The 25,504-nt window shown below is 39.7% G+C and overlaps 1 protein-coding gene across 2 annotated transcripts in view; it reads left to right on the forward strand.

Moving 5' to 3' along the window:
- The first annotated feature begins 13,492 nt into the window (after nucleotides 1-13,492).
- The window catches only part of RAB3GAP2 (RAB3 GTPase activating non-catalytic protein subunit 2), a 73,265-nt gene continuing 61,253 nt past the window's right edge, over nucleotides 13,493-25,504 (forward strand). The window contains exon 1 of one of the 2 annotated variants that reach the window (XM_031438396.2): nucleotides 13,493-13,683. In XM_031438396.2, the coding sequence (XP_031294256.2) occupies nucleotides 13,569-13,683 (115 nt within the window). In that variant the 5' untranslated portion in view covers nucleotides 13,493-13,568. The remainder of the gene's footprint in view (nucleotides 13,684-25,504) is intronic. The other variant, XM_010992979.3, reaches the window with a different exon arrangement.

Below are 25,504 nucleotides of genomic sequence, written 5' to 3' on the forward strand. Positions count from 1 at the left end.
GGCAATGGTCCAGTCAACCACTGTCCCCAACCTAATAACTCTGAGCTTTCATGGCTCAGCCTTTTGCCTTCTGGAGCAATGCAGATACACCTGCATTTGGATCAGCTTGAGTGATTCCCCGAGACAAGCTGAGGCGTAGGAAGGATGGCCTCAGTCCTGTGGATCTCGGCAGTCCTGCCGGCATTCAGCCACCGGGTTGTGCCCGAGGAAAGCAGGGAACTAATAGTCCTATTCCAATTCACCAGGAGCTTCACTCAAAATGATTTCTTCTCTGTTTATCCTGTCTGAGCAAGAAGCCTGCGGTTTCTTTGGCATGCACACAGCCTCAGGTAGCACTCACCTCATGTGGTGTCTCATCTTCGATCCCTGTCTCTTACCTTCCTCCTTTCCCTTCCCCATTTGTACTTTAACTCTGCTTTTCTGTTTCTTTATTTTGTTTTTTGTTTGTTTTAATTTAAACAGCTTTTTAAAAAATTGACATATAGTTGATTTACCATATTGTGTTAGTTTCAGGTATATTGCAAAGTGGTTCCATTATATATTTTTTTCTGATTATGTTCCATTATAGGTTATTACAAGAGATTAAATATAGTTCCCTATGCTATACAGTAAATCCTTCTTGCTTATCTATTTTATGTATAGTAGTTTGTATCTGTTAATCCCATACTCCTAGTATGTCCCTCCCTTCCTCCTTCTCCCCTTTGGTAACCATAGTTTGTTTTCTATGTCTGTGAGTCTGTTTCTGTTTTGTATGTAGATTCTTTTGTATTATTTTTTAGATTCCACCTATAAGTGATATCATGTATTATTTTTCTTTCTCTGCCTGACTTACTTCACTAAGTATAATATTCTTTAGGTCCATCCATGTTGCTGCAAATGGCAATATTTCATTCATTCTTATGGTGGAGTAATATTCCATTACACACACACACACACACACACACACACACTCCACATCTTCCTAAGCCAAATGTCTGTTGGTAGGCACTTAGGTTGTTTCCATGTCTTGGCTATTGTAAATAGTGCTGCTATAAACACTGGGGTGCATGTATCTTTTTGAGTTAGAGTCTTCATTCTGGGGGAATATATACCCAGGCATGGAATTGCTGGATCATATGATATCTCTATTTTTTGCTTTATAAGGAACCCTGTACTGTTTTCCATAGTGGCTGCACCAATTTATATTCCTACCAACAGGATAAGAGTGTTCCCTTTTCTCCACATCCTCGCCAGCATTTATTATTTGTAGATTTTTTTTTGATGATAGTCATTCTAACCAGTGTGAGGTAATATTTCATTGTGGTTTCGTTTTGCATTTCTCTAAAAATTAGCTATGTTGAGCATCTTTTTATGTGCCTGTTGGTTATTTATATATCTTCTTTGGAAAAATGTCTATTTAGATCTCTTGCCCATTTTTTGATTGGGTTATTTTTTGATACTGGGTTATATGAGCTCTTCATATATTTTGGATATTGTTGGTAACGTCATTTGCAGATATCTTTCTCCCATTCTGCAGGTTGTTTTTTCATTTTGTTGGTCATTTCCTTTGCTGTGCAAAAGTTTGATTAGGTCCCATTTTTAAATTTTTTTTTTCTTTTATTTCTTTCACCTTGGGAGACTAATCTAAGAAAATATTGCTATGATTTATGTCAGAGAATGTTTTGCGTATGTTCTTTTCTAGGAGTTTCATGGTAATATGTCTTATATTTAGGACTTTAAACCATTTTGAGTCTATTTTTGTATAGGATGTGAGGGGGTGTTCTAATTTCATTGCCTTACATGCAGCTGTCCAGCTTTCCCAACACCACTTGTTGCAGAGGCTGTCTCTTCTCCATTACATATTCTTGCCCCTTTTGTCGTAGCTTAACTGACTGAAGGTGTGTGGGTTTATTTCTGGGCTCCCTACTCTGTTCCATTGATCTCGATGTCTGATGTTGTGCCAATACCATGCTGTATCAATTACTGCAGCTTTGTAGTATTGTCTGAAGTCTGAAAGGGTTATGCCTCCCTCTTTGTTCCTTTTCCTCAGGTTTGCTTTGGCAGTTCTAGACCATTTGTGGCCTCTGTATAAATTTTAAAATTACTTGTTCTCATCTGTGAAAAATGTCATGGGTATTTTGATAAGGATTGCATTCAATCTGTAGGTTGCTTTGGGTAATATGGCCATTTTAACAATGTTAATTCTTCCAATCCAAGAGTGTGAGATATATTTCTATTTCTCTGTATCACCTGCAATTTCCTTTACCAATGTTTTATAGCATATGGGTCTTTCACTTCCTGGGTTGTTTATTTCTAGGTATTTTATTTCTTTTGACATGATTTTAAGTGAAATTTGTTTTTCCTTTTCTCTTTCTGATAGTTTGTTATTAATGTAAAGAAATGCAATAGATTTCTGTATATAAATCTTGTATTCTGCTACCTTGCTGAATTCATTCATTAATTCTAATAGCTTTTGTGTAGAGATTTTAGGGTTGCCTATATAGAGTATCATTTCATCTACAAATAGTGACAATTTTACCTCTTCCTTTCCAATTAACTCTGTTGAAACTAGATCTTGAGACCAGGAAGTATTTCTTCCCTACTCACTCAATGGTTGTGTTCACCCTCTTAGCTCCCCCAGTGAGGGGAGGTCCCCTTGGTCCCTGCCTGCTGCCTCTGCCCTGGTCTCCTAGCAACCCTCAGCTGTTCGCAGTTTGGGAGGTGGAGGTGTCAAAAAGAGCCGAGGTGGCAGAGGTGAGAGGTGAGGAGATCTCTCTGCTCCCAGGCCCTGAAGTTAAGACCTGCCACTTCATAATCATTAATATTACAGAGGAAGGGATTTACTTTCCCTGGCATAGTTAGGACTCAGCCCTAGGGTAACAAATCGTTTGCCAGAGAGAGTTCTGCTTGAAAGATGCTTTATGATTCCTTACGCAGCTTTCCCTAAGGACTGATGAAGAAATTGTTACATTAAATGTAGTGTCTTTTTGGTACAATAACAGTTAGATTGACTTGTCATTCACAAAGGATGTACTTCAGTTGTTCCTTTAGAATAATGTCCTTTCAGAGTCAGACGATGTCTTAGGATCATGTCGCTCAAGTATCATATCTTTCATAACCTGGGAAAAGTTGGCCATGAAGTCACTAAACTCCAGCTAACCCTGATGTCCCACAGGTGCAATGCAGGTGCAGCAACAGAGCGTGTCACTGCTCCCTCTAGTGGTTAACTGAAAGTAGGAAAGTGTGTAAGAGTACTTCAATTTTGAAATGAAGAGAAGAACAGCTTTCTCCACAGAGCCTAACAAGCACATTCCCACGGAGTAAAGTTAAATAGCAAAGTTCTGGGGGCATGAGGACAGCATGGCTTTGTCAGTGGAAGCCCTGGAGAAGTGCCAAGGGAGACTTCACTTCTGCATGGAAATGTAGCCACCCTGACTTTGATTCAGAGTCACCATGTGTCCAACCAGTACTTGGTAGAAACAAGAAACTTACCACAGAGGGAAAAAAAGAAAACTTGTAGAAGAGTGTAAATAGCTCTGCAGACAATAGAAGATGAGAGGGAGAGAGGGGTTGGTCTCACAAGTGCTGCTGATCAAAACATTTTTTTAAAAAATTGAAGTATAGTTGATCTGCGATGTTGTGTTAGTTTCTGGTGTACAGCAGAGCAATTCAGTTATATCTATTCTTTTTCCTTACAGGTTATTACAAGTTGTTGAATATAGTTCCCTGTGCAAAACTTATTTATTCCAGAAACGTTTATTGAGCATCTACTGTGTCACTGAGGATCAGAGAATGCACAGTTCCGGCCCTCCTGGAGCTTATGTTCTAATATAGGACATAAACATTATATAAATAGAAGTATAGTAAATGCCAGAAAGTGAAAAGCTAGGGTGTTCTCTGAGCTCGTAACAGGGGGCCTAGCCCCTGACTTTGGTATCAGAGAGGGTCTCCCTGAAGAAGTGATCTTTAAGCTCAGTTTTGAGAGTGCTGACACTGTGATATTGTGATTTATAATAAGAAATTTATAAAATATACATACACATATAAATATATATACATATAAATCTATATATAAATCTATCTATCTATCTATCTATCTATCTATCTATCTATCTATCTATCTATATATGTATATGCCTCCGGTTCCTGACACAAGCCTCCTGAAATCCTTGTAATTTCCTGGGTGATAGGAGTGTCCTTGTTCTAATGAGATGACCCTATGAGTTCTTCCGGGTGGCTTCTGGATGAGGGCTGGACACCGGAAAGACCAAGTCATGATTAGGAGCTTGGAATTTTTAGCCCCGCCTCCCTTCCTCCCCCATTCTCTTGAGAAGGGAGAGGAGTTGAAAATGGAGTTGATAACCGATCATGCCTGTGTGATGAAGCTCCGTAGAATCCCAATAGCAGGGGGTTTGGAGAGCTTCCAGGTGGGCGAACACATCCATGCTGGGAGACTGATGCAGCCCAGCTGAGCTGGGGACCCTCCCAGACCTCACCCTTTGTATCTCTTCATCTGCTGTTCATCTGTATCCTTTAGCATATCCTTTGATAAACTGATAAACGTGTTTCCCTGAGCCTTGTGAGCCTCTCTAGCAAATTAATTGAGCACAAGATGGGGCTGGATGGAACCTCTGATCTACAGCTGAGTGGTCAGAGGCACAGGGGATAGCCTGGACGTGTGACCGGCATCTGAAGTGTGTGCTGGTGGCGGAGGGGACAGGGTGGTGGGACTGAGCCCTTAACCTGTGGGATCTGACACTATCTCCGGGAAGACCGCGTCAGAATTGAGTTAAATTGTAGGGCACCAGCTGGTGTCACAGAATGGCTAGGCGTAAGGGAAAACCTCCACACATTCGATGATCGGAAATGGGTGTGCTGTGTGGCTACTAAGGGAGGGTCACACGGCAGAGAGGTCTAGTCAGGAAGAACTGGGTTTTTCCCTTTTCAAGCTGATACCAGGTCAACTGCAGGGGTAGGCAGTAAACAGCAAATAGCATGCACATTTTTGTGTGAAAAATAATTTTTAAAAATGTTAAACATTCTTTAAATGATTACCACATGTTATGCTCTGAGGATACGAAGATAAAGAAAATGCAATATCCTTGCCTTTGCAGACAACAATCTGTGAATGACAGAGGAGAGGGTTTGGGGGACAACAAGAGTTGGATTCCCAGAGGTCTGTGGTTGCAAATAGAGGGGAGTTGTGGTGTTAATAAAATGTAGAGGATATGAGAGGCAGAGTCTGTCTTAGTAATCACCATACTTTAGGGGTTTGGACGCTTCTAGACATGCGTTTGGACAGTATGCCCTCCTGCAACAGCTGAGGGAGTAGACAGTCTGTGTCCTACACTACACGGTACTTATCCAGCACCGCATCCCCAGCCCGGCACACATGGCACCAGACAGATGATGAACTAGTGAATCAAGTTGCTTCCGTCAGACTCTTCAGCCTAGTCTGTCGAATTCATTCAGAGTGTGTGGTGCACCTGGATACGGAGACACGAGGCAGGGAGGAAGTTGGTGCCAAGTCAATGCCCTGCATAGAACAGGTTTCTACGGGTGTTTAATGACAGCATGGTTGAATGAATGTGTGAACAGCTCAGCCTGCTGGTCTGTCCAACAGCTAGGTGATGAGAAGTGGATCATGTCCATCAGAGAACGGGCTGAGATGCTGACTGAGATGCTGACAGTATTTTAAGACTCAAAAGACTCCATTCCTTTTGTTGGCCATTCTCACTCCTCAGCGCCCTTGGCTTCCTGTCTATGGGCAACAGCTGAGACCCGCTGATAAGTCTGTTTTTGCTTTATTCTGAAGATGAAGGTAATCCAACCCCAGCTCAGCGTAGCAGGTCTGAAGACTACTTTGCCAGGTCTCAAGTTAGAACAGGCATTAATGTCACTTTCCTTAATATTGAAATGATTCTGCTATCTCTGAGTACAAGTACACACCAGCTTTGCTTGGTGGCAAAGAGACTCAAAGCACTCACTATCTTAGGTCACCAGCCTGGAATTCAGAAATCTCTGCTGAGCTGATCCAGAGGTAAAGATATTGGTTAATAATTTTTTAAGTTTAATAAAATGGCAATGATCCCCTTAGTGTTTGTGTTGAGAATTCACCTTGACAATCTATTTTAAGTGAGAAGAGTCCGAGGAAGTACAATGAAATCAGATACAGGGTGAGATAAATACATATCTTTGCCTTTGAATGTCTTCTACTGTTAATGAGCTCATTTATTAAAACATCCTCCAAGTGTTCTTTTCATATTCATTACTGACTTTTGTTAAATATTTTATCTATAGATCCGTGCATGGTCAATAATACTAAATAGTTTAAGTTGTAACATATAAAACATTCAAAGAATTTCACTTACTAAGATATTAACGTGCATTAACCAGGACTCCATTCAGCACTGAAATATTTATTAATGCATTAGTGAATTATTTATTCCCTTGTTTTATTCATTGCTTAACATCTCAGCACTTTTGATTTTGAAATTTAATTTCTTTAGGAAAAAAAAAATCTCAGAATGGATTTTGAGCCAAGTTTACAGAGCTTGGTGTCCTAGCTTACAAAAAATTCTATTCTCCAAAGGATAAGATTTTCGAAGAATGTGATTTAGCTAGAAGGACCACATAATGTCTTGCACACAATGCGTGTAGAGTTAGTGCTCAAAGATGAAGTGATGGTGGGGAAAGAGGAGAGGAGGAACAGAACAGACAAGTGAAAACAGACTGGGAATGGATGGCAGAGGATTCACAGTATCTGGCTAAATCAGTTCATAAAATGTAAGATGAGATTACACACATTTAAAAAAAATAAAATGTAGGTGGCTCGGTACCACACATAAAATCCATATTGATTTGTATCACCATTAATGAAAGAGATTTTTAAAACTGACTGGTATTATATATACCACACAGTCATTGTCTATTTTGGGGTTAAATGGAAACTGTCAAATCATTTTCTTATCTGAGCAGTTAAAGGGCATTTGGAGTGTGAAACTCACAGAGTCACAAAGAGCATAAACTAAATAAACATTTCTTCATTTTACTCCATTTCCATATAAATCATCATTTATTAAACATTTGGTGATAACAGCAAAACTATTTCATAGCTACATTTTAAAAATGACTAGTTACAGAGAAAATTAATGGACAATCTAAAAGTCAGAAAAATATCGTAAAATAAATGTCACAGAGCTGGTTTTTCAAATTCTGCAATGTTTGATTTTCCTGCTTACAAATGATTATCCAACCTTTTTGGCTTTTCAAATGCAACGTTTATTCAGAATAAATGGTTTTTGAAATGAGTCAATGCTTCAGTTTTCTTTGACTTTTGAGCTTTTGAAAAGCAGTATTTATTGCTGCCTCACTTTTTTGCCATGTACCTGATGAGGCAATTGCTTGAGTGTTTGTTAGTATTAAGGCCTTAGCCATGGTAAAATATCTGCTGACTGTTTGTATTTTGAATTTAGTGAATGTGCAGTTTATATCATCCTTGGTTGTTGGTCTCACTAAGGATCACAGTCAAATTTCACTCTTTAAATGGCAGGTAGATATGTCACTGAAATGGCTCTTTTCCCAATAAGATATAAATTACCTAAATGGCAAAAAAAAAAAAAAAAAAGACAGCCAAATATTTAGTCCTGTGTTACTGTTTTTCTGTTTGAAACAAGTTCAAAATCACTCAGGCTACCCCTCTGGACTCACCTCTGACCATAGTGTCACATGCATGTTCCAGAAACAGCTGCTTGTGTTCCTCTGCACACACAAGTTATTGCTGCTCCAAAGCCCTTTTGATATTCCCTTTGCCTCGGTTACTTTCTCCCCTCTCCCTTCTACCAGCATTAATCACCTAAAACGTATTCCACTTTCAAGACTCAGCTCAGATATTACCTCCAAAAAGTCCTTCCTGAAGCCCAAGGCTGTGGTATTTGCCCCTGCTCCGTGCCCTTGTAATATTTTTTATCTGTCTGTGTCTTGGTAACTCACCAACTCCACCAGAGCTAGATCTTATTTATATTCATGTTCACAGGGCCTCTAGCCATTCCTAGCACCTAATGGGCACTCAGAAAATAGTTCTTAAATGAATGAACAAATTGAGGAATATATTAAAGTGTTATTGGAAGACTTACTAATGTGATTAGACCCCTATGAATCAGGAAGACAAATCTGGCAGCAAGGTCTAGGGTGACTGAAGTGGGGAGACACCAGGATCAGGAGCAAGAAGAATCAGGAGCCATAACAAGAGATCAGGCAAGTGGCTGTGAGGGTCTGGATGAGGGAGATGGCCGTGAGGACAGTAAGGAAGAAGTCAACTGAGAGACATCTTGGAAGTTAAATCAATAGAACTTGGTGGCTGGCAGGTGAACAAGGAGGGCCAAATAATTTTCAATCATTCCATTATTCAATGATCCACCAACAGAAGAATAATACCATTAACAGAAGAAACGAGCCCGGAATAAGAGTGACTTTGAAGAAAGGACTGCAGGAAGGGAGAAAGATGGCAAGAAGCTAATAAAATACCCAGACATAGAATGATCAAAGGGGAAGAAAGGGGCCGGGAGGATGCAGCTTCACTGAAGCTAAGGTTTGAGAAAACTTTAAGGAAAGTGTGGTCCAGAGTGGGAAGACAGCAGTGAAGTCAAGAAAGATGTCAGCCTGAGCAATCTTCCTTCACAAATCCCAAGGCAAAGGCTCTTTGGACTTGGCTCCCAGATTTAAATACAACTCCTTCCAAGTTTCCCCTGCTCCTAACCTGCCCTTGATTTTCCATTATGAGAACTGTTGGTTGAAACTAATCACTCAGCTACTAAACAAGCCTGGGAATATTCCTTTATTTCATAGAACATTTTAAGGATCTATTTCAGTTGTGCCAAAAAGAAGAAAACAAGAAATATTTGTTCATCTGGGGTATATTTTTTATGTCCAAATGAAACCAAAAGTATTTAAACAATTAAATATATCCAAGTTAATTGGCTTAATCTCTTCTGACCTATGCCAGAGGAAAAAAAATTATCAGAGAAATGAAAATGCTTTCATTGAAACAAGACACATGGAACAGACCAAGTTTCCTTGATGAAAAGTTCCTCTCGATTACGTAGGTTGTATGGTGTCAGGATTAGGTTCAGCTACAGTAACAGAAAACCTAAAATAAAGTAGCTGAAAGATGTAAAGATTTATTTTCTCACGTAAAGAAATGCAGGTGTGGCAGTCCAAGCTTGACATGGCAGCTCCACGAAGCAGAGGAGACCCAAGTTCCTGTCTTCACCCTTTGCCATTGTTCAAGTCTCTTCATTGTCTAAATTGACATTGTGGCTGGCGCTGCAGCCACAATGTCACATTCCATGAAAGTAACCGAAAAGGGGAAGGAAAGAGCAAAGGAGTTTTCCTTAGCCGTCTGTTCCTCTTTTAGGTAAACTTTCCCGAAATTCCTCTGCACAATTCCAACCATTTATGCTCCATCTCATTGGCCAGAACTTAGTCATATGGATACACTTAGTCAAGACAGGTTGAGAATTGAGAAATGTGGTTTGTTTTTAAATATGGGTATATAGCTGCCACAGTAAAATAGGGATTCTCTTGTAAGGAAAAAAGGGATATGGATAATGGGCAACTAGTAATCTCTTCCACACATGTCTTCTCATTGTTTTAAATATGAAGGCTTATTTACCTGACAAGTCCTAATTGTATTAACGTCAAGAAGATGGAGACTCAGATGTGGAATTTAAAAATAAAAAACAAAAATAAAAAATGAGCTCTTAGACACAGACAACAGACTGGTGGTTGTGAGAGGCAGGTGTGGGGCATGGGCAAAAAGGGTGAAGGGAGTCAAAAGGTAAAACTTCCCGTTATGAAATAAATAAATCAGGGGGATGTAATGTACAGCATGGTGACTATAGTCAGTGACACTGTAAAAACCCTGTAACTTAATATTTGTAAGTTGCTAAGAGAGTAGATCTTAAAAGTTCTCATCACAAGAAAAAATATTTGTACCTATGCATGGTGATGGAGGTTAACTAGACTTATGAAGTGACTGTTTCACAATATATTTAAATATTGAATTATTATGCTGTACACCTGAAACTAATATAATGTTATATGTCAGTTATATCTCAAAAAAAAGTTATCAATAACACACACATACAAAAGAAGATGGAGACTTAAAAGCACTATAGCACTTAAATTTTTTAGCTAACTATGTTAATATCTTCTTCTCTTATGCAATTTATTATAAAGTAGATTTTGGCCCCAATATAAATATTAGAAAGTATTGAAAATGTAAATATATTTTTTATGTTCAAAAGAAGCAATAAAACACAATGTTAAGTGAAGTTAGTTTTTTCATAATTGGTAAATGCCAGCAAAACCAACCAAACAACCAAAAAACTCTTTCTCACTCTAAAATGTTTCTCCTTTAGCCAGAGTTAAAGATGAGGACTGCCATAACTAGTCTCTGTGGCTGCTAGAAAAATAACCTGCGTGTGAAGAGAGGTTACAAATTTTCTGCCAAGGAAACAGAGCTTGGCTGGTCTGTAAGCTGGGTAATCACTTGTGACTTCCCGCCTGCTAAATGCAATCACCTCTTCTAGGAGATACACATTCTATAGGCAGAATGTGGGCCATCTGGAGAGGCGAGAGGCTGTGGCCTCAGAGCATGGAGTTGTCTAGGAAAATCAGATCAGCCATGAGGTGTGGGGTTGGTTAAAGCGAAAGTAGGTACATAGACAGAATGTGGGCCATCTCAGAGGCAAAAGAGACAGACCGTGAGGCGTGGGGTCGTTAGTTTTATGCTCTCGGTAGCTTCATATGCTAACAAGTAGGAGGATTATTCCAACTACTTTGAGGAAGGGGCTGGGATTCCCAGGAATTGCGCCATCACCCACTTTTGGACCATTTATGGTCAGCCTGGGAAATGTCATGGCACCTGTGGGAGTGCCATTTAGCAGCTAATGTATTACAACGAGCATGTCATGAAGCTCAAGGTCTACTGGGAGTTGAATCTTTTTCCATCTTAGTGCTAGTTGCTGTGTCATTCTTTTAATGGTTGCGCCCGTCCCTTCCCTCCAGTCTCAAAGAGACTAAGGCCCAGGAAGGTGATGTGAATTACCCAAGTTCACATCACTTATTAGCTGCTTAGCTGAGACAGAACCTAGGTCTCCCAGCTCCAAGTTCATTGGTCTTTCTTTCACACTGTGCTGCCCATTCTGTCTCTCAACACCTTCAGCTTCTGGCCACTGAGATTGACAAGGGCCTGCCTCTGATGCTCAGTGAGCATCTTTTTCTGAACAGCAGCTATCAGTCCTCTAACTTGGAATGATGGATTCTGGAGAGAATTCACATTAGTCCCCTCCTGAGATCGTTTGGCCCCGGCATTCTTCCTGGCTTCAGAACTCAGACCTCGGAGGGATGCTGTCTGGGCTGGGATATGGAAAGCCTGCACATTTTCTGCAACGTGCTTTCTTATGGCTGTGTGGTTAGTGATATTCACTGTGTAACACAATCCTCCCACGCTCCACAGAAACCATGGCAGCCGAACTCCAGAGGCTTCCCCCTGCAGCTTTACAACTTCCTGGGGGAAGAGTTCAGTTCATGACTGAGGTAATTTCTGGGAAGGGTATTTAAAATCCTCAGAAACATTCATGAATGAGTCTTTTCAATACTACTTGGAAGGAAGTCAGGGACTTCACCATTGAAACTGAGCAGTAATGAAATTCAATGGCTGCCACACAAGAGATATATGAATGCCTTGGGGCAGAACAAAGACCAGCTGAATCAGCCAAGGGCAGTTACTTCCACGAAAATGCACTTACCTGAATAGGAACTTGAAGGGTTTTCAGGGAATAACACTGCATCCTTGCCAGAAGTGTCATGTGTTCTTTACTTATCTTGTAAAGCTAAGAATCTAAATTTCAATTTTATTTTAGTATGGTGTTGGTGCCATATTTTAGGGTTTAATCATCAGGACTGAAAAGGCCTGGTTTTTTTTTTTTTTTTTTTTGCAGAAAAGGCAAGCTTTGATTATAGAATTATAGGTCTCTGTTCAACGGATAACAGAAATAACCAATTTTGTGAAAATCATTTTACTTTAGAAACAGGAATTAATGGAGTAGGAATCTGTGCACTAAATTATAGTTGTTACATTATTAGGACTAAGTGTGTACACATGTCTGTCAGAAAAGAATGCTCTGGACTTCGTCTATTTGCCTTCCATTTATTTCCACCCCATTTTCTGTTGTATATAGTGGATGACCACTTTAGATTTCCTTTGGGAAGTATGTGAGTGTCTCCGGTTCTTTATGCTAACATTAAAATAATTCCTTTTTTGGTTTTTTCTTAAAAAAATTATTTAAATGGACTTCAAGAGTCTTCTCAGAGGCATAGATAAATTCCTTCATTAAAAAAATTAAGGCATGTTCTTTCAAGATGGCATTGTGACTATCTAATCGGACATGTGGAAAAGTACTGTAACAAATACGAAGTGCTTTGTAAAAAGAAGCGGCTTATTCTACTTTATGTACATATTCCATTCCTCCAGCAAGTATTTACTGAGCACTATGTGCCCAGTCCTGTGCTAGATGCTGTGGATACAAAGGCATTAAATGACATCCCAACCTTCAGGAGGTTACAATGAAGTCTGTTCCGGATCCTGGCAACCCTCCACCGCCACCCCAACAAAACAAAAAACACAAACCAACTAGGTGAAGTTCCCTGTTATGTGCTGTCATAGCACTTTGTACGTTCTTCTTTCTTTCCTAGCATTATGCCAATTTCAGTTAAATAGTTGAGTAGTTAATTGCTTACTACCTGTGTCAGCCACTAGAATTCTGAGCTCCAGGGCAACAAGTATTCATCTCTTTGGTTCTCTACTTTATACTCAGTGCCTTGCGTGGCTGACAGAAAAAAACAACAACAAATATTTGTTGAATGGATGAAGGAATGAATGAAAAACATGAGTATAACACAGTCCTATACTAGGCGTGCAGAGTACGACGAGAATTTATATGAGGAGCACTTAAAGCGAGCCTAAACGGGGCTGATTTCCGGGAGGGACATTAATCTTTTCAAACTCAGATACCTGCATGACACCGTCCCCCACTGGCATGCCATTAGCTTAACAGGGATTGTTGTCTGTGAAACAACGTAATCGTGCCAATAGTAGGACATCAATAAGACTGGTTAAATGCTTCAAAGGCTGGCGCGGAGAACGCCCAATTAGATCACCTCTGGCTAAATGCCAGAATGAATAAAAGGGTTGACTCCCGGGTGCAGGCGCAGAATGGGACTAAAGCCGGCCCCTTGCCTCCACGTCGATGTTAGACCCCCCTCCACGGGCCACCACTGGTCACGTGACTCGGACCTCGCCGGCCCGGGCGCCGGGGCCGTCCCGCGCACGCGCAGCGTTCGGGGCGGCGGACCCGAGGGCGCTGACAGCTTCCGGTTTGGTTTCCCCGCCCCTGCGTGGCTGAAGCTGTTCTGGCTCGGCGGTGGCGGCGGTGGCGGCGGTGGCGGCGGTGGCGGCGGTGGGGTGGCGCGGGGCAAGGGCGTGGTGAGGTGAGGTGAATGCCCGAGCGGGGTTCCCCGGAGCCATGGCCTGCTCCATTGTCCAGTTCTGCTACTTCCAGGACCTCCAGGCCGCCCGGGACTTCCTCTTCCCTCATCTGCGGGCGGAGACCCCCAGCGGCGCCGTGCGGAGGGACCCCAGTAAGTGCCTCTGCCCGCGGCCCCTGCTGGGCAGGTTGGGGGCTCCTGCCCGCTCCCGCCCCTTCTGCCCCCGGGGTCCCTAGTTCTCCCGGCGCCTTCCCTCTTCTGACTGCGCGGATCCCCTGCCGTCCTCGTCCTAAAGCCGCGTCCGCCCTGGCTGCGTCTGTGTTGTCTTCCTGTCGCCCCAGCTTTCCCCTAAGCCACTCCGCCCTCTGGCCAAACACTGCGTCCTGCTTCCTCCGGTCTCGGCCTGTCCCACTTCCCCACCCCCACCGGCTAGCTTTCTCTCTCCGTCTCCTCTAGCTCCCCTCCTTCTGGCCCGAGGTCCCCGTTCTGCCTGCTCCGTGGTCGCATCCTTCTCCCCATTCTTTGCCAGCTGTCAGCGTTCTAGGCCTGGTTTTGCCTCAGCACCCCCCCCCCCCGCTCCCCCATGCCTGGCCTTCTGCTGTCTCCTTTTCCGAAAGTGTTAACCATCGCCCACACTCTCCCTTCTTCCATCCTCTTTCCTCTCATTCAGATTCAGAGAATAAGTGATTGACAAGTGAGTGACTCCTAAGGTGGTGAGTAGGCATCTCCCACATCAGGAAAATAACCTGTCAGGGAGTGAGAATCCCCCTCAGGAACTTAATTTACAGTAGCATGGCCAGGAAAAGTTAGTATGTTTTATTGAGCTGGGAAGCCGTCCACCTGCTATTATCATCAAACAGTGTAACTCGCCCAGTAGTTTAAAATGCAAAGTCTGGTTTATTAGCTACTGCATAGTTCCTCAGAATGTCCTGCATTTCTGTTATTGAAAGTGTGTGTATTTTACGTTTGATTTCTTCGTATTTCCAGTCTGAAGCACGCCAGGCTTTGTCGTAGAGTGCTGTTACTTTGTGCTCTACTGGGATGGTCATAAAAGGCCCAATAAGTCAGCTCCTCCCTTTTTAAAGTTTGATACTGAATCAAAACTGTGTATGAATATTTACTCTGTGCCAGTCAGTAGTGCTGCAAATCAAATAAAGTTGGTCTCTGCAGTCTCAGAACTTACAGTTTACTGAGACAAATAAGTTAACCCCTACCGTACAGTGTGATTGAGATAATGTATTTCTCCCCCCCCATATATATATATGGTACTAGGGGGGCACTTCCTTGAAGTGGTTTTGCTTAAGCCTACCTTTGAAGTCGTAGTTAGATGAATTAGGAAGAGGTAATAGCATGTGCAGAGAAAGGGAGGCCTGAAATAGCGTGATGTTTAGAGAACTAAGTAAGGCCTAATGACTGAAGAAGAGGATGTGGGGGAAAGGGAGGGGAGATGAGCTGTAAAGGTAATAAGGAGCTTGATCACGAGAAGCCTTGTGAAAAGAATGGGATGCGTCTGAAAGATGTTACGCAGAGGAATGACATCAGATCTGTACGTAATGTAATCAACAAAGTTGAATCAACCTGTTCTGTGCTTTGGCACTGGTAGGAAGGGGAGAGAGGAAGCAGGGAAGGTGGTTGGGAGGCTCTTCCAATAATCCACGTGAAAGTGATGCGCACTTGAACTAAAATAGCATCAGCAAGACTTGAGAGCAGGGGGTCTAGATTAGAAAGATGTTAAGGAGGTAGAATCTGCAGAACCTAATGAAGATCTGGTGTTGGGGGTTGTAGCTGGTGAGAGGGAGTTGAGGGTGCCTTTGGCATTTGGCATGGGCAAGGGTTTTTAATGAAGGAGGTAGGTTTTGGACCTTTGGCATCTTTAAGTGTTTGCAGTTTGCCCAGCTTTAAATGCTCGTGGTGGTCTCAGCTGGAGGCCTAAAACTTAGTGAGGATCCCTGAGCCAGAGGTGTTAATTTGGGAGATACCAGCAAAAAGTGTCAGGTCTCAAGGATTATGTATATAGTGAAATGAACTCAGCACTGAAGGCAAAACAGTAGAGGAGCACTGAGGAGTCACATAGAGGTTAATGGGAAGAGGACTGAGAACGTAACAAAGAGGAAAACCAGGTGAGAGTGATGCCCCAGGAGTGAGAGAGAATTGGAGGAAAGGGAAGAGGGGTCAGCAGTTGCAAATGTAGCAGAGGTCAGCTAGGATAAGGAGACAAAAGCTCATGAGTTTTGGGAAGGTGGAGGTGGCTGGAACCTTAGGACAGTTTCAGTGGAATGGTGGAGGCAGGAATCATATTTACAAGATATTGAGGCATTAAAAAATTAAGTTGACTATTTCAAGGAGCCAGGTTGTGAAGGATGGTGGACATAGGACTATAGACAGGGGATGTAAAGAAAAGAACATGTTTTCTCTATCCCACTGCCACTCCCCTGGTCCAGCCACCATCTTCTCTGATCTGGGCAATGGTTTCTTGTAATTAGTTCCCAAAAGCAGTCAGAGTGAACTTTTAAAGACATAATTTAGATCATAGCAATCCCCTCTTTATAACCCTCTTTGGCCTTTTTTTAAATTGTGATTTTTAAAAATTATATTATTTAATTTTGGCAGTCGGGGGAGGTAATTAGGTTTATTTATTTTTAGAGGAGGTACTGGGGATTGAACCCAGGACCACATGCGTGCTAAGTGTGCACTTTACCACTTGAGCTATACCCTCACTTCCCCTGTGGCTTTCAGTTGCACTTAATATACAATCCAGAGTTCTTATGAGGCCCCCAAGGCCCTGATCCCTGCCACTTCCTGCACCTCATACTCTTCTCCCCATGTTTCTTATGCTTTTGCTGTCAAACCACCCAAGCCCCTTTGTGCCTGAGGCCTTTGCCCTTGCTCCTGTCCCTGCCCTGGAGGTTCTGTGCAGATCTTTGCATGCTCGTTGCATTTTGTTCAAGTCTCAGCATCTCAGGGAGGCTCTTTCTGAACATCTAATCCAAAATGGTCCCCCCCCACCCCCTTGATCTCATTTGTTACTCGCAATCATTTCACCTTGTTTTCTTCGCCAAGTCTGTACTGTCCAGCGTGGGACTCTCTAGCCACAGCTAGCTATGGAGCCCTTGAAATATGGCAAGTGTTACTGAGGAACTGGATTTTTAATTTTACTTAAATAGTCAGATGTGGCTAGTGGCTGCCATATTGCATGGCACAGTTACAGGAGCAAAAGTTTAGGCACACACATGTGGAATGCTTGTCCAGGGCTGTACAGTGAAGGGTAGCCTTAGACTGTGAACTGGATCCAGGCAGTTGGGAGTATAATCATACCCCATACATCTATATTAATTTATAATATGCCTATGCGTTTGCAAATGTGATTTAATTTATTACCCTTTTGAATAAACTTCTTAGGTGTATGTAGGTTGGTTATTGTGGCTACCATCAGTTCAAGTAGAAAATAAACGGAGAAAGAACCCCTTAACCAGTGAGCCCCTTTGCCAAACCTGTATTTTACAGTTAAAATGGTGCTTTAATTTAGAAATGAAAACCAGAAAAATGGCTAGCCAATTATAGGTAGTTTACTTGGAATTCTTGGAGTGACAAGGGCTCTGGATTTCAGTAATCACTCAGGGCCATCTTTTACAGAAAATAAAGTTATGTAAAGAGCTCTTCATTAAGAAAACCTGAATCTAAACTTTTGTGAGGGTGAAAATTTGCAGAGTAGGAATGCAGTTATGATGGTGTTTGGCTTGGCTTTTCTACACTTCATTTATTAGTGTTATAAGTAATTACTTTATTGGGAAGCAGAAGTCATGAGGTCGTTTTACTTAGCTTATATAGTTTGAATTTCTTATCCCAGCTCATCTCTAGGGGATATGTGAAACCAAAAGAATAAAGAAACCTCAATTACTTGTCATGATTTCTATGTAAATGATAATTTTGATGACTTACCCGTTGGTTTAATAACTTTTATTTTAATGTGAATATTGTCATAGACATAGTAATACCTGGTACCTGGGTACCCAGAACTCAGTACTGCTCTCTTCCATATTTGAATTGTCAGAGAATAACAGTATGGCTTTCTGTTACTTAATATCATCAGTTATAAAATGAGACTGTCTTCTATTGCTGTAAAAGAGATCTTGATCCCTACTATTTTTCAATGTTTACATTAGTGATAAATATTCATAATTATTTCTACTCAACCAAATGCTATCTATTTTAGACATAAAATTTGGTCTCATACTTCAAAATTTTGGAGCTGTGTAGTAGTATAGGTGCCTACCTAACTTACAGTGAGATAATTTCCAATGAGACTGGATTTCTGTATCAGCTTTCTGATATTTATAATTAAGTTAAACACAAAAAAAGAAAGAAAAAAAGAAATACATGTACAGAGAGGGAGAATTAGAATATTGGAGGTAATTTAGATGTTATAATCTTGTGGATCTCTTATTTACCCAATAGTAAAATAATTTTCTGTTGACATACTTAAAAGGTGGGGTAGCTTTCCTTCTTGCCTCTTTTATCAGAAAGATAGAAGATAAAGCATACAGGGAATTAACTTTAATTAAATCAATTAAAATTGTGTTCTTATACAATCACAGAGAAAAGTGTGCTTTTTAGGGTAACCTAAAATCATGGAATCATTTTAGGCTGAAATATTATAAATGGTGTAAAATACCCTTTTTTTTGTACTTGGTGAAAATGCTTTTGTTTGTGATAATACTGGGGAGAGAGAAGTAATCTGAAAGAAGAACATTTATAGGAATTTCAGAAAATTTATAGAGTTACTGGATTTTGTTAGCTATTTAAATTTGGAAGAGTGTCTTGGAGATAAATTTTTGTCGTAAGGAAATTGACATGAGCAGTCTTTAATTCCTTCCTTCAGCTAATACTTATTGCACACCTGCTCCTTAGTAAGCACAAAGTAGTCTTAGAGGTAAATAAAATCGGTTCCTCTCCTCAAGGAGCTTTCAGCAATAAAGGAGATAAGTATGTAAAAGGAGTGTTGGAGGTGTTATGCTATAATTGGAATATGATAGAGAATGAAGGAGTGTTGGTTCATTCTGTGTAGGGGACTCAGAAAAGTCTTTATAGGGGAACTGTCATTTTCGCCAAGTTTTACTAGTTTATTAGAGGTCCATCAGGTGGAGAGAAAATGGTCAGGCAAGGGATGTGAAATGTGAAACAGCATTGGGGTCAGAAAGCTGCAGATAATAAATTGTGGTGGGAGAGTGGGACATGGTAAGGGATAAAGCTGGAGAGACGGGCAGAAGCCTTCAGATTTTACACGGTAGCAGGGTCTTCAAATGGAAGTAAGAATACCTTGGGATTACGTGGAAATTTGCTAAGGTTTCTTGGAAATATGGTTTTAAGTAGATCAGCTTCCAGATGCGCCTATGTAGGCACCAGATGCCTACTTTTCTACCCTGCCTCCTCCTACTTTACTAAATAAAGGCTCACCTCTCACACATTCCAAGTATTATTATAATAAGTTGCTCCAAGTTGTTAAAAAAACCCTCCCCTTTAAGGTACTGTAAACAACTCATCCATCCCAACAGATTACCATTTTTGTTTAATAATTATCTAAATTTGTGATAATGTATGTTATTTTTCTCAGTTATCTGCTTCTAATAGTATTTGCAATAAAGCAAATAAGAAAAAAAGCCATGTCTTGGCTCACCTGTAACCCATTTGAATTTTTCTGGGAGTCTGTGCTAGTGGCAACCTAACCATTGTTGGTTTTAAGCCAAAGTATAGCATTTCAAGATATGAGTTGTAGAGAGATGGATTTGGAGGCTCTGAAAAGGGTAGCTTGGGTAATGCAGAGCTAAAGGTAGGGGACCATTTGGGAGATGTTCATACAAGACCAAATCAGGGCCCTCAGAAGTACAGACAGGACTAAGGCAGTAGCCGTGGTGATGGATGGAGTTTGAAATTCGCTAGATACAGCAGTGGCGATCTATGAAGGGAATTTGAGCTGAGAAATAGGTTAACCAGGGTAATATTTATTTGTCAGCAAGGAAGAGAATGAATGGGAGTGGTGGGTGAAAGTAGAAATAGAATGACCAGTTAGATGGCCTTTGCAGGATCTCTTAAAAGGGGAGATCATTTTTTCCTTAGATTGGTATTCGTCAGACGTTATTTAATGGTCTACACAGTGACAGTCCTGGAGCTACAAGACAGCAAGTGTGTCTGAATGACTACTGTGCTAATATCAGTTGGGACTATTGAGACCCTAAGGACCTCATGGAAAGGAATCCTTGAAACCCTTAGGTGTCTGCCATGCCGTATTCCTCCTTTGAAAAGAAGACCAGAAAGAGTCTCTTGAACACAGATCACTTTTCTGTGTATCATATGAGCCTAAGTCTCAGACATAAATTTCCCAGAAGAGAGAGTCTCAGATCAAGAGAGAGAGAGAGTTACTCATTGTCACGTTCCCTTTTTTTAAAGTATATAAAGTCAGACAGGAAACTACTTCTGATTTCTTATATCCCACCTTCCAGATGTTAAAACTAGTGTTATGCTGTCCAAAATGGTAGCCACTGGCCACATGTGGCTATTTAAATTTAAGTTTAAATTAATAGAAATTAGATAAAAATAAAAATTGAGTTCCTCAGTCCTGCTAGCTACATTTCAGTGGCCACGTATACCTGCCTAGTGGCTACCTTATTGGATAGCACAGATTTAGAGCACCTCCATCATTACAGAAAGTTCTGTTACAAAGTGCTACCCTGGTGAGAATCCTTCCAGACTTTCTGCTTAGATAATAAACACATACTTGTCACATGGGTATTTTAAATTTTATATTATAGTCTCATTTTTGTAAAATGGTATATTCTGGAACTTTTTGGGGGGTTACTTAATTATATAATGTCAATATCTTTTCAAGTCTGTATATACAACTTGGTGGCATTTTTTTCTAATGGCTTCACAGTATTCCAGTGAAGACTCCCATTCCCCTATCAATGAACTTTAGATTATTTCTGATGTTTTTGCTTAGTAAGTGTCCTTATACATGGTTTACCCATAATGCTAATATTTCTGTATGTAAGTTTCAGGGACTGTAATTGCTGGATAGTAGGAATTCACATTTTAATTGTTGATGACAGTTGCCCAGTTACTCTAAAAATTGGTCACGTTCATTCCTGTCCATGGTAAACAGAAGTACTGTTTACACACATACTTGTCATCTCCCTGTTACCAGTTTCTTTGATTTTTGCTCTTCTAGTAAATGAAAAGTGTTTCTTGTATGATAAGATTATTTTCAGACTTTATCTGTATTTTTTTAAATTAGAAGTAATAGCAAGATTAAGCTGGTATTGGAAGAATTTAGCTTAAATATGAGGAAAGTTTCCTCACAGGGGCAATAATGGAATATTAGAAGGAGTTAAGTCAGGAAGACATCGAATTGGCTCTAGAATATGCAGAAATTAGCTGTAGCTAGCAGTATTTTCATACCTTCGCCTTCTAATTCCCTCACCGTATTAGCTCTGCCTGTCTTTTTCTGCAGCTTGGGATATAATAAATCAATAACACATAATTATGAACTTGTAGGAAACAATTGTAGAAGATATAAAAGTTCTTTCTAATATACATATTATTGCCCTTAATGACTTCTTTTGAAAAACAAAATAGGAAGAAGAACAGGGCATATTAAATTTCTTCAAGTCTATGCATTTTTTGTTTTATTGTTTTGGTTATGGTGGGTCTAAAAATTTCTTAGGTTTTTGGGCAAGGGAAACATGTTCATTGTTGTAAACCTTAGAGTAAGAGGATGCACTCTTATTTTTGCTTGAAGATATTTTCAGTTCTGTCATTTTCTGAATTGACTATCAGCATTCTTATGTGATACAGGAGGCTACTTATTTGACAACAGGAGTCATTAGAATTCTAGAACTGAAAGGGACCTTAAAGATCTAGTCTGATTTAATCATGGTGGTTTGAAAGAAATAAACTCCTGTTTGTTGAAAATAGGATGGCTGCCTCATTTTAGATTGCTACATATTTTTATGTGCTGAAAGGACTATGCTAATATGCAAGTTATCTTCCCATTTTCGGTTTCCCTAGAAATAGAAAAAGATTAATAATTCTGAAGCATAGGAGACTAAGAAGCAGCTTCTCTTTTCATTAGTCTCTTTTTTACTTTGTGTTGCTATGTGATGCTTTCCTTGTCTTGACCAAGAAAAGCCAAGTAAAATTGATTGAACCCCCGAATTATTTCTGAGTCATAGGCTCTAGAGGTTCGTGCTCTTTATATAAACCAAGTACCTTATCTGTTCTTTTTTTCTTGTCTTAGAAGAACGGGAGTGAATTTGATTCAGTGTTAATCAGATCTTTTCTTAGACCATGAAGATTAAATTAAGTTTTCCTTTTCGTAACATTTAATGATTTCAGTTTCTCTTTTTGTTTTTGATCTTGACATACTCATACTGGAAAAAGCAAATACTGTCAAATTAATTGCCCACTTCTAGAATTCAATTTCCTCTCTAGCTTCAGGTTCTTCTTAAATGAAAAAGATAACGCTCATTTTATGAGGACATACTATTCAGAAGCAAATCAGAATAATGTATTTTTGGGATTAAATAGAACTATGGAAAGCAGAAATTTAATTTCTTATTTTAGCTTTCATTGGTAGAATAATTCATTCACTGGAAATATCCCTAAAAAGATACCTATATTTTTTGATGATTGAATTACAGTATGTTTTCCCTATACTTTGAAGATTTCAATGACTGTATCATTTATCAAGTGAGAAACTGAACATATCTTTTATACTACTATAATCTAATCTCTTCAGGGAGAAAATTCTCTCCAGAGGGAGTTGTAGTTATATTTTATATTTTAAAGTCATTGGTTTTATTCATCCAGGCAAAACATTTAACTTGATAAGGGTAAGAACAAGGGCTTATGATTATATTAACAATTATTCTAGACAGTTCAAAACAGCCCTCTTCAGTGATGGGTATAAGAAAAGTTAAGGATTGAGAAGTCAAGTTACTAATCAATGAGGACGTAGTTGATTTTTGTTGCTATTACTTGTAACTTCATCTTGCTTGTTTTTATTTCTCTGCATATCATATAAGTTGGAGATCAGCTTAAAAATTTTATTTATATAGAGAGCAGGTATGATTCAAGTTGTGTGAAATAAGAGGGAAGGGTAATTTCACCAATTGAGGTGGACTAACAAAATAATGTCAGCTGGCAAACTTCTTGAAAGACTTAAATTGAATCCTCAGTGCAATCCTTGATTTTCTGTGAATTTTAAGGAAAAAATGGCTAAGAATGAGAAAAGAATAGATGTTTAAAGGAAGCTCTTCCCTCAAGAAAATTTTGCTGCCCCCACTCCCTTAAAATTACAGATTCAAAACTATGCAGAGATGTCTTGCGTGTTTGGAAATGCCATTTCCTCCCCCGGTAGGTTGTACAGGAAATGAGATGGGAAAGCCTAGTTGAAAACATGAGCCTTTGAAATATTTTGCTTATAGCTGATGCTATACTGATGTGATATAGTTGTAAAATAACTGCCTTAGGAGAAACATCTGACACATGAATCACAGCACTGAAGTAACAAGACGAGGGAAGCAGTCTCGTGACCTAGTTTTAGATGCCTCCAGTAGGCAATATTTGCTGTTTTTTTTTAACTGATTTTAGTATAACCTGTTTTATTCCCATTGGCAAAAAGAATATTTGCGTAATAGAGTACAGACACAGTTCCGGTGTTTATTTGGGATCTCAGTGTCCTTTGTGGTTATTTTCTAGCCTACCAAAACATTAGTCTGAAACTCATTCCTAATTGAATGAATGTATTGGTTTTCCTTTATTGATGCAGGATCTTTTTAAAGTAATGATACAGGTATCGTTTTATGTCGAAATATACTGTGTGTGTGTGTGTGTGTTTGTGTTTGTGTAAGAACTATAAAGACTCATTAATCCATATCAGGCCAACTATTTTGAATGATATTTCTAGAGGATCATTTTTTACATAATCGAATTCTGCCCCTTAGACTTGAATTAGGACAGAAATACTCTATTTTTCCTATTTTTAATCAGAACTAAAGCTAAGAATTATTGTTTTTTTAATTATTTTTTCTTATTAATTAAAATGGAATGGAATAGAGAATTATTAAAGTTTATATGTTTTTAATTTTACATAGAAAGCTTATTTGAAAAAGTTGGTTTTGACCTGGGCATAAAGTCTGTGTATATGAAGTTTACAAAAAGTAAAGTTGTTATTGTTTTGTATTTCTGTGAAATTGCAAAAGATTTAGAATCAGCAGCTGATTTGTTCACTATATTTTAAAATGCTTGTTTAAATCTTGCTGCTTTTATAGGGCTATAATGGGGAAGTGTTTGGGTAAGAAAGTCATTTTAAAGACTTTGTATCCTAAATGGATATAAATATTTATTAAGTGGTTATGGTATTCTTGAAGATACTTATGTACATGTGTGTATGAGAGTTTGCACACATACAGTATACGTAGTTTCTGCCCTCCGAGGCCTAATAGTTGTATCAACAAGGTGTGCATTTATGGTAAACCAAACAAGTTAACAATGCAGCAAATGACCCAGCACAGTTCATACTTAAATTCTGAAAGAAAAATATAGTTAAGTGCTGTGGTTTCACAAGAGAGAAGGACCATTGGTGGATGCAAGCAAACTTCATAAAGAGTTCATCTGAGTCCTGGAGGGGAAGTTGGATTTGGAGAGGTGGAGACAAATGGGAATGCATTTTGGTTGTCAAATATGGGATAGACAAATGCACAGAGTAAGAATGAGGAGTGAGGATGCTGTATATAGAGAGGACTCATTGTAACAGCCATTGAGGGTGTCTGTGTGCCAAGCACTACTCCTAAGTGCTTTACATATGTCAGCTCTTGACCAACAATATGAGGTGTAAATGGTTATTAACTCCATTTTGCTTAAGAGGAAGCCAAGGCAGAAGAGATTAAATAAATTGCCCAAGGTCATATGACTCTATAGGGGTAAAGCTGGGTGTCCAACCCAGGCAGTCTGACTCCAGAGACCTAATAGTTGTTCTAGACTTATCTCATACCGTGGCCATGAGCCACATGTCCAACTGAGCACTCGAAACGTGTCTGGTCCACACTGACGTGCTCTAAGTGTGAAATCCACATGGGATCTTGAAGACTTAGGATCAAAGACACAATGTAAAATATCTCATGAACAATTTAACATTGATTACTTATTTAAATTATAATATTTTGCCTATGTTATATTAAATAAACTGCATTATTAAAATTAATTTTGCCTGTTTCTTTCTGCTTTTTAAATATGGCTGCTAGTACATTTAAAATGGCATGTGGGGCTTGCATTATGTTTTTATTGGATACTGCTGCTACAGACTGCCCGCCAGTGAGTGAAGAGTCTAACTGGAGTGAAAGAATAGAAACACGGGTGAGGGTAGGCAAAGGGAAAAAGGATATTTAGGATCAGGTTAGATGGGCATTGAAGTTTATCCTTGAAGCTAGTGATCCTCAGAGTGTAATCCATGGACGATCTGTCTCATGTTTTTAGGGTGGGTCCAACCTTAAAGCTGTAGTCACCCCTAACTCATTATTTTAGTCTCTTCTTGCAGAGATTTTAAGGCTACTGAGAGAAGAGACTGTAACTCTGCTTTTATAAAGGCAATGAAAGTGGACGCCATTTTAAAAATTTGCTCATCGGTGTTGTTGAATTTGACTTCAGCAAAATAAAGGATGCAGGCAGTTGATGATAGTGTCATTTAAAGAATTTCTGGAGATTGGATGGTTGCTACTTATTTATTTAAAAAATGGAGAAAACTTCTTACAATTACTCCATAATTTATTGTCCAGCCTTTGACCGAAATAAGTGCCACTTGGCTCATCAGGTAAACTGGGTAAATGCCAAAAGCTATGTGATGTGGTGATTTATGGGGTCTGGAATTTTTACACTGGACCCTGACATCGCTAAAAAAATTGTATGTCCTGGTGTCCATGTT

Source organism: Camelus dromedarius, chromosome 21 (assembly GCF_036321535.1).
Source record: "Camelus dromedarius isolate mCamDro1 chromosome 21, mCamDro1.pat, whole genome shotgun sequence".
NCBI lineage: Eukaryota > Metazoa > Chordata > Mammalia > Artiodactyla > Camelidae > Camelus > Camelus dromedarius.